The sequence below is a fragment of the Xiphophorus couchianus genome, chromosome 13, assembly GCF_001444195.1.
Source record: "Xiphophorus couchianus chromosome 13, X_couchianus-1.0, whole genome shotgun sequence".
In the NCBI taxonomy this organism is placed as follows: domain Eukaryota; kingdom Metazoa; phylum Chordata; class Actinopteri; order Cyprinodontiformes; family Poeciliidae; genus Xiphophorus; species Xiphophorus couchianus.
Window position 1 is genome coordinate 14,423,806 of NC_040240.1, and position 13,591 is coordinate 14,437,396.

Here is a 13,591-nt window from a genome sequence, read left to right on the forward strand (position 1 = left end):
TGGATCATGTCTCATTTTATGCCAACACATGATGACTATTATTGCTCAATATTAGAGCAACCTGTGAGTGCAAAAAAGAACCTGTTAAAACTAGATTAGCAAACGAGCATAACCCATTAAAACAATTATCTTCCAACCTGTCCAACTAATAGCTTTTTGAATTGCTGGATGATGAATCTGAACTAAAAGTTAATTGCAAGTTAAATTAACATCACAAATTAAAAAGCCATGCTAATATCATCGTGCATGGAAATAGGCCATCATTACTTTTGCGATTAATTAAAGCTTTGTATCACATTCATGAGGATTATCTGGCTCATCTTTTACACATTGTTACCTATAAGTGTATACGATAGGAATACATTCATCATGTCCATTCATTAAGACCGTACTGGTATCTTTAGCCAAAGCTGTATTGAGAATACAATTTAAAAAAAAATCATGTAATGATTGATGTATGTTAAATCACTCCTATTATTTCCAAAATGGTTAAAATGTGAGGCAGCCAGGAAGCTGGTAGTCGCTTCACTAAAACTAGATTAAATAGAAGGCAGGGTACTCTAAAGTGTGATCTAATCTTTGGTTACTCTTACTTGAAATAATTTTGTCTGCTTTTATAAGGTTTCTTTCAAATTTTGGATTACATTTGAATTTTTTCTAAAAAAGTTAGTTCTTGGATAACCAGTCCATTTCTATTTTATCTGCTCTAATGGTTGCAAATACAGTTTTGAGAGTTGTGTGAAAGAAAGAAAACCAGGATTTTGGAAAAATATTTACAATTAAATTGCACATGCAGCAACTTGCTGGCCAACACTGAGGGTGCCGCAATGTTTCTATGTTTGGGAGTTTGTTCAAGGTAGAGTCAAATTCAAGCAGTTTATTCTACTTTATGTCTCTTTGATAATTTAGCATTGATTCAGTGTATTGTAACCAGGTATGAGCAGTTGCACAAGTTGTTCGCCAGTAGCTGCTGCTGCTAGTCTGGGGAGGAGGTGCGTGGGTGAGGTGTGGGGTAGGGGCGCACTGAGAGGCGGAAGGTCGGCTCAAGACTGCAGCTCCAAATGAGGAGCTTTGTGGAAGCGCTTTGTGACAGCAAGCATTTAGGCACCCTCGAATAGCTGAAATGGAAGATTCATAAATATGCATTAAAGAATCAAAGCAACACTCCAGGTATGTTTTTGAGGACCGCGAATATGATCAGTAGATATTGCCTGGAGCAGGACACTGACATGGCTGGTGGGATTATATTCGAACACCATTAATAGATGTCTCACACTATTAAATGTCACTGAATTAATGCAATATGAACCATAAGACATATGAAATAATCCCTTTCCCCTCCAACTTAGCATTTTATGTATGCTACAGCCATATTGGATAATAAACTGAAGGTGAATCCCTGACTTTGGAGTTTAAAAACCAGAATTAAAGTGTCTTTTCCATTTGATTTTATGGTTCAGAACTTGGACATTGCAACTTGCAAATGCAGATCAATACTTCAATAAACTACGTCACTATTTGCATTGTCAAAGCTGTTGCCAATGGTAGTGTTTTCCCATCTTCCCTGATTTGCATTCATATTTTATATCAGTCGTATTGCTCCCACAGAGCAGGAAAACAGTCATTGAGGGCATCTGTATCCACCACAAGGACAGGCTGACAGGGACAGACTCTGGCTGTCACAAGGGAGTGAACCTTTGACCTGCTTAGCTGTTCACATGGCCAGCAATCCGACTCCCTCCTGTGAGTATTTTTCCAAATTTATATCCAGCCTTTTCAAATGTAAAGAAATACCTTTCCCTATAAGAGTTGTAACAGTTATTTCAGCACACCACAAACACCTTACACGCAAAACAGGGCACCAGCTGGTGAGGAGACTCCCTGTCTTTGTTAATTTCTCATCTGCCTTTCTCGTAGTGCATCAGAGACAGAGGCTCTGTGTGTGTGTGTGTTTGCATGTCTGCTGGGCGTGAGTGTGTGAGTGTGTTGTGAGAGTTTGTGGCCACACCCTCAGGGTAACACATGCTATCTTGATGTGCTGAGATTATATTTATTCCTTAATAAGTTTTAGTGTGTGTGCATGTGTGTGGGAGTGTGCACACAGAGTTTACTTGCTCAGCATGCACACATCACATCTACTTTTAATCATCCCTGAAATAATGAAAAGGCGATGAAAGGCATTTTGTGTGTGTGTCAAAGACATGCAAGGCTTTGAGTTTCTGAAGGAATCTCATTTCTGTAAAACAACACCTTCTGATGGTCAGGAACCTGTGGTTTGCTTTAATTTGATTGACCTTTCAGGAAACCCTGATATTAAATTCCTTCAAGTATGCTATAAGAATTGCCATTGAATTTTATTTTATATTCATAGAAATGACCATAACACAATCTATTTATCAAGATGAAAAAAACTAAAGAAAGAGAAATATAACTTTTCATTACATTACAATAAAATTACATTTGGATCATGCATGAAACAAGCTTTGAGCATTTCTGGATTGAGTTTTTATTATATTGTTACACTTATGACAACATTCTGAAAACAAATTTTCATAAAACTCAGAGGAAAAAACTCAAACTTGCTATGGAGCTTCTGGGGCCTCTAACAGCTGAGTGTTTCTCTCTTTGTTCTAATTTGCGGTGCAAAATGAACTCCTTTCTATTTAGCAAGCCTGTTGATAGCAGAGAGAGCTCAATATGCGAAAACCCATATTCCTGAAATCATACAAGGCAAATTCAAAAATTCATTAAAGTCTATTTTTAAAACAGTCCCCATTTAGGTAGTGCAAGAATTAGAAGTGTTCCTGCTACAGGAGGAAAAAATAGTTCACAAGAGAGATAAACCAACCTGTGCCCTCAGTGTATTTCACAGTGGATACTTTTCACAAACAAGGATATTCAGAAATGGTGGAACGAGGTATGTGTAGTAGCATTGTCAAGAAAACAGCAGGGGATGTGTCTTTCATGCTTGGGACTAATCCTTTCATGACTTTCCTGTACCCAGAACCTATCAGGATCAAAGCTGTCTTCTTTAACATCAAACACAAAACCTGCTTTTCTTCACAAAAGGTAAATGGAAAGATCATCTCTGCTGGTGCATAACAGCTCAAAACATCACACCTGTAGCTCAGACAACTCTTTCTTTCCTTTGTTGGGAAACACTTAAAGAGTAGCAACCTGTTGTCACAAGATCATCAGAACCTATAAGACACGACAGCCGTCTGGAAACAGTCAGTATTTTTGAATGTTGATCGGGGAAAAGTTAAAAGTTTAAACAAGGCCACCAAGACACCTTAGCTTCCATCTCACCACATTTAGAAACAGTAACTCTTCTCTGATAAACCAAGTAGTCATTTATCAGAAGTTGTGTTAAACTGAAAAGGTTAAGTAGCACACATAGCACAATCCTATCCACCATGGTTTTTGTTATCTTCCGGTGCATGTGTTTTACAAAACCCTTCAGCCATGTGTTCTGTGCATGTGTGCTTTCACACCTCCAGGGTACTTCACACTTCCACTCCTCAAAAAAATAATCTTACCAAAGGCTCCAAGGCAGAGCTTTGGGCAATTAGGAGGTGCATTGTATGAGCAGGTGTTAAGGCAAAACCCAGAAATTCACAGGAAATTCAAATATTTCTCAAACATGATTTTGTGTTTGATGAGGGAATGGCATTATGCGATATAGAGCCCAAAAAAGTTGACTTTGCATAAATAACTTCTGCTTTGATAAGTTTGAACAAAAATGTAAAACATGAAAAACTAACTATGAAAAGCACAGAACAATTAAACTGAAAAAGTGGAATATTTACCTTAAAGTTTTATGTCAGGTAAAGTGCTTCAGAATAAATAAAAACAACAACAGCTTCACATAATTGTTTGTTTTAAGAGGTCAAAATTAACCCAGAAGTGGCTTTCAGTAAACATTTATCACCAGAAACAGCTTCCTGGGAAAATGAGTGTTGCTTAGTTCAATAGGAGAAAAGATTATGATGAAATTATACAGAAAATATTCAACACATTTCCCACACATCCGAGGTCATTGAATTCTCTCTTTATGAATTACAGCCATTTCCTACGCTGTCATCCTTTTTCACATCCGCAAAAGGCAATTGGTCTTTCGGCCGATGAGCAATTTAATGGTCATGCAGATGTGGCCTGCTTCATTGTTGCTTTATGACAAATTAATGAGATAAAATATCTTCAGATAATTGGTGGCTGTTCATAAAAAATCTTAATTTGCTGTCTAAAGAGTCAATATGATTAAAAGAGGCAATCTTTCTGCCCAAACAACTCAAAACCAATTACAGACACAGTATAAAGAGTTGAAATTTGTTGAAGAAGCTGTTTCTTTAGAGCCTACGGGACAAATAGATGTGGTTTGTAACACCAAAAAAATCACAGACAAAATACTAAGCAGAAAATCAAATTGAAAAATGCAACAGGTGAAATCACAGAAAAAAATACAAATAAGTAAAGAAAAGCCTTGATAATTAGACCTAGTGAAATGTGGAGCAGTACATAGTTTTACTTACTGTCTGATTTTGCAATAATTTTACATTTATAAGTATTAGAGTAGAGGAGGCAGAGGTTATAAAGGGGTAATTTCTAATTAAGTGTATAGATGTGAGATTAGAAGAATGCAAGTCAGGAGGGACAGATGGAGCAACAGTGCAGAACGAAGTAATAATAGCGACAAGAGAAATGTGAGATGACAGAGGTGAAAGAGTACTAATATCAAAGCCAAATGTTAACTGACTTGTGTTATGCCCTCCTCTCTGCCCCCACCATGACTTGCTTGACTTCCCCAGTCTCCTCTCCCCTGCTCTCCCCGCTGTTCCCTCTGTCTCTCCAAAGCATTTTTATGATCAAGAGGCTGACTCTGCAACAGACACATCTCCGCTCCCAGAGAAACCAGCCATAAGCCACAGGATTAACTGTGTGTTAGAGAGCCTGGGCTGTGCTAATGCTCAGTGTCAGAGTGCCCGCCAGACGCAGAGTGTACACAGCGTGCTAATCGTCCAAATATACATCTGTTAGGGTGGAAGACAAAAAAAAGTTACCTTGAAGAGCAGCACTAACAAGCAGTCTCAACTGTATGTCAAATTTCTATGGATATCTGAGAGCATTGTGTGTTTACTCAAAATGCTGAACTGGTCACTAACTTGGATAACATATTACTGCTGGCTTGTAAATGAATATCATCAATCAAGGCTTTATAATCAGGACCAGAGCTGTCCACAACTGCAATCAAGCTCTGATATTCAGTACCTGGATGCAAAATTTGACTAGCATTGAATTAGCAGAAGCTACAAGGAGAATAACTGATAAATTTCAATTTAGACATGTTGTAGGAACACAGCACTGCATTTCTATGGATTGTCAATGTAAATTAAGTGAGATATTTTTATCTTTCTGGTTTAATTCAGTTTACATGTGGGAGTCTAGCCTCAAGGAGAAGTGGTGACTGTCGGCTACTCTGCTGATGACAACATGTAGATTACCTGGTAGTCCTTTGTTTTTGTTTGTAAATGTCCGCACAAACAGTATGGTGGGTCTGCTAGTCATGCAAGCCCCTCTAGATGGGCGACACAGACGAAACAAACAAACAAACAAAAGAAAAACTGAAAACCTGTTGGTTCTATTAATAATTACACAGGAATGATCACCCCTATCTTCTGATAAAATGGCTGTTACGATTCATATACCGTCTGTGAAACTCTGATGAGATTGCATCTCACAGATGGTGTTGAAACACAAATCTACTGCAAAGCTACAGGTTGAGAGGTAGAACGCAGCTCTCATCTCAAATCTGACAGCTTAAACACGAGCAGAATACATTTGAATTGAGAAGACTGTAGAAAATAAGTAATGCATGTTTTACCCCTCTAGTGTCACTGTGCACATGCGACTTGGTATGTTTGGTGAGTAAATTAAGTCTCTGGAGCTACAGGACAAATCTGACAGAAGAAAGGAGCATAGTGGGGGTGGAAAAGGTGCAGTGAGAGCGGAAAAGAATTGCTGAAAAAAAAAGAAAAAGGAAAGCAGGACAGGTGACAAAGAATGGGACTGAAATACAGTACAGCAGTCTTTCAGAGCTTGAGATAAAGAATTGTTTAAGGCATGAAGTTAAACCAGTTTTATAATTAAGGGTAGCATTTTGCCTAACAAGACAAAAAGGGTCAATAGCAAAAGGTTGATGAAACATTTCATCATCTCTCCCCAAGAATTACGTTGGATTCACTTTACAGCACAAAGACAGACGAACAAAGACTTCCTAATTAAAACTCCGAATCATGACAAAGGTGCACCGACTTTGAAAATGGTACCAAGTGTTTCTGTCAAATGTGTTAAGCAAGTTATGAAATTAAGGACTTTTGTCCACAGGCTACAGCAGCATGTAAATCCATTACACCTTGCTCATTGCTTTACAGTCCAGATTGCTTTTTTACAATAGAAATGAAGGTTCATACTGTGATTGGTTACCTGCCAATAGGTGGGTAGAGCAAACTAATATGCCAGCCAGAGCCAAAACGGAGCAGTGCTTTTGGCTCGTTTCTGGTTTTAATCTTCCTGCTGTGTTTTAAAGCTTTCGTTTCTAAAATGTCACCGTGCCCTGAAGTTTCTATATACTTTTCAACAAGGATTCATTCACTTGCTTACTTCAACGGGCTATTTTAATTGAAAACTTTCCTAAAGAATATACAACATTGTATATTCTGGACTACACAGACAATGTGATCAATGTTAGGATTATAAAATATTTAAAATGAGACATTTCATACCAACACACATCAAGATCTGCCAAATAAATTGACAAAACTAGAACTTCTTGAAACGCCAAGAAAAAGGCTTTTTACAGCCATATAGTAGTCTGCCATTATGTGATGGAATACAGGCATATGTCTCCCGTGGCCATTCCCTGTCTTGCTATCTTTAATCATTCTAGAAATCTATAGTATTTGTTGCACTGTCAGCCTACACACAGTCTCCCTGCACTGGAGGATCATACAGACTTTACAGTGACAAATGATTCTCAATAGCCTTCCACACTTCCCTTTCTTCTTCCATTTTCACTCGGTTTTCCGAAATCCTAACATTCATAAAACCTTCCTCTCGTAGCGAAATCCTAACTTAGAAATTGAGTCTCTACACTACCTTTTGTTACGTTTCTTCACTTCATCTTCCTCTGCAGATTCCACAGTGACAGCTTGGTTGCTCTCCATCCACAAAAGTCAACTGACACACTGATGTGTGCATGCATGTGCTTTGCTCAGATCTGATGTGTGTGTTTGCACATCTTCCTCTCACTTCCAACTCATCACATATGGACATTTGGTCAGGAACACTTTGCGGCTATTCCTAAGTGCGCATAGTGTTCCTTTAAGCATTATTATTTAATATGCAGAGCAGTCTGATGCCCCAAGTCCTGAATGTTCTCTGTGGGTCAACTCACCCCCATGAAACAGGTCACTGTGGTTACCTAATGTATGATACCACAAATGTGAGAAGTGTCTAATTCCTGTTAAATTAAGTCAAGTTATGTATTTTCAAACACATAACCTAAGCAATTGGCTGCTTTTCTTTAGAAATCAGAAATCTAGTTTTCTTTAACTAAAGAAAAGCTTATTATATATCAATAAGACCAAGACCAAGGACTTTAATAAGACCTTGGTCACCAACTCAGGTGGTCTGGAGCCAACGATCCATATGTCATGTTTCTGATCAGCCCATTCTGCCTGTTACTTTTCTTTTTGCTCAAAACGGGGATGTCCATCCCTAGTCAGGCATATTCTTGTTTGAGTTGATGTCTACCACCTGGTGATCGCCAATCTAAATGGAAATAGGGAAGTTAAATTCCGACAGGTCACAATTTCTTGATGAATCATGACTGAAGCCTTAAGGAAAATGAGCATACATTTCTGGGATGCTTTTAGACCTGAGAATATGCCAGGTCAGCTCGTCAGAAATCTAGTCAAATTCCTTATTTAGACCCAATCCAAGTCCAGAAAGGCTATGTAGGACACACTGGGGTTTTTTTGCCAGTTCTTCTCAGTCAAAGCAATCAAAAAATAATGTGAATCAAATTTTTTAATAAAAGTGAACACTCTCTTTTCTACCATGACAACTTCAATTTAGAACTATGCAATGGCCTGAATTAATCGCCAAACATCGTGGATCACCCTCAGAGCTTCAATGGATCATGGCTGGACAATACAAGGAAAACATTCAGTTGAGATATTTTCGCTCATTCCTTAAATGATGGCATATGTTCGAAATAGATGGTCTATGGCATGTAAAAGCATACTCTGCCTTCATTTAAATAGAAAAAAGGGAATATTTTTCCCACAGCTACTAAACTAACAATTCACTAAACTTTGGATTTTGAAACACATTTTTTCTGCCAGCTGACTGGCAGTGCATAGCAGATGACACTCTTTTTAGTTTTTGTATCATGATTTTGACTTTTATACAATGAGAAACATGTACTGACATTTGAAGTGAAGATCATCAGATTTAAACACAAGGAGTTCGAAATTGTCATGAGTTTACAAAGGTGCAGACATTTCCCATTTTTTTCTTATTGTGCCATAGTCTTTACAATTACATTGAAAAAAATCCCAACACAAAGTTTCTCCAGATTAGCTAGCATACTTTTTTTTTTTTTTACATCAGTTGATCAGCAGATCACATAAACAAGTGGGGGAGGGGCAGCTACCACATTGTTCTATGCCCCATTCAGTGTGAGAAAATGTTTTTATAATCACATTAAAATGACTTCAAACCAGCTAGACGGCCCTACAGGATTCCTGAAGCGACCAATGAAAAATGGCTACTCAAATGAAATTTTTGAAAAAGTGAAAGATAAACTACACCTGTGAGCCAGAAGGCAAGAACAAAACAGAGTGAGCATAACTGAATATTTAAATACTCAAGTTCATACATAATGCTCAATTGAAGGACATAAAGTGAGGGAAATGGAAGTCAGAGATTTAAGATTAATATAGTGACTGCATAAAGACTAAAAAGAGATTTGTTGATGGACATTTAGGAATAAAATGCTGTGTAAGGCTTAGGCCTCATCACTATATACAACTCACGTTCACACACCCCCAACACACACACAGAGCCAAAAACTCCCGCACACACTTTGGTATAAGCAACTCACGTTCGCTGCCACAGCCCAAGCGCTACCGCAAGAATATTTATTGGCTACCGGCTCAATGGCTGTATTGAAGAGAAGGATTGAGGGAGGAAGGAGAGAGAAAGAGAGAGAGAGAGAGATAAAGAGAGGAAGAGAGAGGGGAGAAACAGGAGAAAACGAGGAAAGGGGGGAGGAGAGGAAGAGGCTGTTGCCGCTTTTTCTCATCCTCCCTGTGAGCCACTTTCTGATTCCCCGCATCACACCACACACACATTCACGCGACACCTCGCAGACATCCCCGCACGCACGCAGACACCCTCACACACACAATCACACACAGGCGCGCGCAGGGATAAAGAGGCAGAAGAAGAAGAAGCACCTTTCTCTCCCAAGAAAAAAAAAGTATGAATGTGCAAGTGAAAGAGGAGGTTCATGTCACCGCGTGAGCCGGGCACGCGCACATACATGTGAGCGCGTGTGTTTGTGGGGGTGTCGCATCCTCTTCCTCCTTACCTTGCGCGCGAGAGGAGAGCGAGCACAGCACAAGAGTCCAGAGAAAATAGCGCATCGCCTTCATTCCTCCGTCCGTCATCCTCCCGTTCATCCCTCTCTTCTTCGTCGTCACCCTCTTCTTCATCATCATCCTCCTCCTCGACGAGGGGAGAGCAAGACAGCGTTCCGTGACGCTATTAGCGAGATTATTTGCATCAATACATCTTCCGCGAGCCGAGCGCGAGCCCTCTAAGCTCTCACCGGGCCGCATGCTGCTTCACATCCAGAAAACGGAGGGGGGACAGAGAGAGCGGGGGGAGTGAAAGGGAGAGCGAGAGAGAGAAGCGTTTTTCTTTGCCTCCTCCTTCTAACATAGACTAGATAAATCCCTCACATCCGAAAAATGAATTCAGTGAACATCCACAGAGAGAGAGAGAGAGAGAGAGGGGGGGGCAGCAGAGACGCAGAGCGGGCAGGAGGCACGGGCGCACAGGTTGTCTCTCCAACCTGCGCTCTCGGTGGCTATCGTCAGTATGTATGTGCTCCCTTCAGTTCCATTTCAACACAAAAAAGTAATGGGGAGCTTCAAATCCACACTTTCCACAGCCAGTGTCCGATCTTCATCATGAAAACGATCATCTGTGTCGTTTTGCAGTGTCCGTTCCTCTATGAAAAAGAAGTCAAACAAAATATCCCCTCGGTGCTTCTCTGAATCGTTTGCCACTACAATGTGTCACAAATCAATAGAGATGCTTGTTCTTTATTTCTTTCCTGATCGGTTAATCCTCTTCTACCTCCTCCGTCTCTTGTCTCATGCGTCTGTGAGCCCTTCTGCTTTTCCTTTTTTTTCTCCTCCCTTTTCTCTCCTCTCAAACTGTAGCGGAAAAAAAAGTCTATCTTCTCCCCCTGAAAGAAGAGAAATTCGTTATTCTCACGACTCCCTTATTCCACTGACTTCTTGTCAAATAAGCATCATCACAAGTCTCTCCTTTTCGTATATCCTTACCAGACAAGACAAAATTCATTGGCTTGCTCTTTGCGTCGAAACAGTCCCTGTGTAGTTCTCTCTGCAGAGAAAAATCAGTCAAATTATTTGTCAAAAATCCAAGTTCTTGTCAGAAATCAGAGGAGAGACGCATCCTTTTCTCTGCTCGGATCGCTCTTCTCTCCCGGTGAAGCAGCTTGGTGCGTCTCTTCCCTCTGCCCGGCGCTGTGCAGAGATGCTGCCTTCAAGAGCTCCTCATACTGTAAGCTCCCCGCTCCCACACAAATTCACGTGGTCTATTGGTCGGAGGTATCAGTTTGAAAATTAACTTTTGCTGATGACATTTATTTATGTGGATGGGCTGCGGGGTTTTTGTAATAACATCCTAACATCAAGGTATGACAAGTGTTAAGATTTGCAGCTGGAAATAAATTTTTATGAAACGCTGTGCATGTCGGAGCTCTCTTTAGTGCAAATCTGACTAAATTAGTTTTTTTTTAAAACACACACACGCAAAGGTCAGTCGCGTCAATCGGATCAATTAAAGCATCAATTAATCAATTAATATCGGTGCAATACAAGGTTGGATTAAGGTGGATTGACCCCCCTGCGTAAGTAACAGTGTTGGTGCCCAACCTAACCATGGGTCAGACATGGTTAGGTCAGAGATTTCACAGTGTGATAATCTGGAGTATAAATAATGTATTGCACGATCTTATCTAATTGCAGAAAATCAAAAATTAACTGTACTGCTAATAAATATAAAAAAATAAAATTGTATTATGTTTAGGATATACAATAAATGCCATCTTTTTCTTCTACTAAATTGTATTTCATTGAGCTGTAAATTGTCTCTCTGCTGATTGTCACTCTTGACCAAGCTAATCTGCTGTAAGTGGGGCTCTCTGGTTAGGGGACTGTCCTGCACTTAGTCAAGACAGAAAGGGTAATGTTTTTCAATCAAATAATCCCAAATAGCCAATTTGGTCCTTCTTGTATAAATTTTTTAAAACTGCAATATCTGCTTGGGGTAACTGATTTATTCTGGTAAATTACTGTAACCTAATCACAAGAATTTGATTAGCACCAGTATTGGTGTATATATACTGTATTTTTACTCCCCTCCAGGGGGTCTTTTTGTGGGCTCTAGTGTCCCTTATATGAAAGTAGGCTGACGGAAAGGGGGGAAGACATGCGGCAAACGTCGCCGGGTCCTGGAATCGACGGTCGCATCGAGGACTCAAGGCCTCCAAACGTGGGCCGCACTATCCCCTACGCCACCACAGCACGCCCCAGGGTTTAGGTTTTTAGACATTTTTTTGATGGAAGTTTTAGCAGGAACCTCATATTTGACCTTATACATTTCTAGAAACATCTGTATTCAAGAAAATGTCAGCCGAACTGTTACAGTAGCCAGGGCTGGACTGGGACCATAAACTGGCCTTGGCATCATTTTCGTTTGTGACCAATCATGATTATTTATACGATATGTGAAGGTACATGTTGCTTCAAAAGTTAAAGTAAAACAGCCTGCAAGGAAGAGCGTGACCGTGTTAAAAAAATTGGATACACCCTTCTCTACTGAGAGACTTCATCTTGGTAGAGATCGCCACTATGTGACCATTTCCATCTAGAAGTGAAAGTGAATTTCAAAGAAACACTAGTGGAGGTGTCTTTTCAGTGTTTTATGAAATAAAGTGTTTATTTTACTGCACAATTATGCCCATATATCCATGACAAATAAGAAGCTCCTTTCAAAGGGGAATTATTCTGTATTGCTGGAAACTAATTCTGCTCTTTTTTTATTATTATTTTCCATTTTTCAAATCTTCCAACAGGTATTTTGACATCCATTGTCTTCCGTCATTGTATCAATGCCTCCTTCTCATCACACTGCCAGTTTGCACCTGCTTTCCTAACATGCTAAATATATATACACAAAAACACCTAATTCTGATTTAATAAATCCCATCATGGGTGGCAAGTCATTCATTTGCATTTTCTATCAGTATTTGTACTACAGAATGATGACATTCTGTATATTCATGAAGGTAGACATGCGATGTTGGTTCTTTTGCTGATACAGTCCTGTTTGATGTCAATGCAGATGAGGTGAAATGTAGTTATTAGATAACACCCATCTTTATATGGATGCAAGCAAAGGCAGGTATTGCATGAAGCATAAATAACTAAGAACAGTGTTGCCCTGGGTTATTCACCTTATCTTCCATATCAAAATCAAATTCTGACTTTAAAACTACCTTCTGGTCAAATGGAATTTAAATAAATAAGAACAAATCATACCTGACAACTTGGTCCCGACCAAAAATGTACCAAATTATTATTATTCTTCAACAATGTGACTATCTTTCATCTGACTTGTTTGAGCATCAGGCCAATCAACTTCCAAGCATGCCGCATGCTGGGAAATTGCACAGTACCAGCACCCCATTCTCATGGTTGCATGGATGTTCTATGCGCCAACGAGTTGTTTAAACAACTATTGTGCACCTACGGTTCTTTTGTTGTATTAAAGTTGTTGTACCATGATATTCTTAAAACTCATTTTTTTAAAAGACGATTGCACGTTTAGTGAGCTGCTTACATTTAGTTCCTGTTTAAAGTTGTTTTACATTCATCTGTTCAGGAATTAAAATACGTTCAGTTCAAATGAACAGAACTCATTTCTGTTCATTTTGAATGTCAACCACACTGAGTCAATAAATCTATTCTTTAAATAGATTTAAATATTTTTTTTCAGCATATAGCATATAGCTGGAGCTCCCCTCCAGTTTCCAGTGAAACTGGAGGGGAGTGGATTACGTCACACCTCTTAAGTATATTTCATCGGCTACTTTTACAGTCGATAATTTCATGACAAGACGTGTTTAATTCATGACATGTCCTTTCTCAACTTACTAAAGAAGGAGAAAGTAGAAAGGAACGCTGTATTAAAATATAAAACAACTTCA

At 39.3% G+C, this 13,591-nt stretch overlaps 1 protein-coding gene across 7 annotated transcripts in view; it reads right to left on the minus strand.

Annotated features, from left to right (window-relative positions):
• The window catches only part of LOC114156180 (CUB and sushi domain-containing protein 3-like), a 404,435-nt gene extending 393,587 nt beyond the window's left edge, over positions 1–10,848 (minus strand). For all 7 annotated transcript variants that reach the window (XM_028036459.1, XM_028036460.1, XM_028036458.1 and 4 more), the window contains exon 1: positions 9,656–10,848. In XM_028036459.1, the coding sequence (XP_027892260.1) occupies positions 9,656–9,905 (250 nt within the window). In that variant the 5' untranslated portion in view covers positions 9,906–10,848. The remainder of the gene's footprint in view (positions 1–9,655) is intronic.
• Between the last annotated feature and the right edge of the window lie 2,743 nt (positions 10,849–13,591).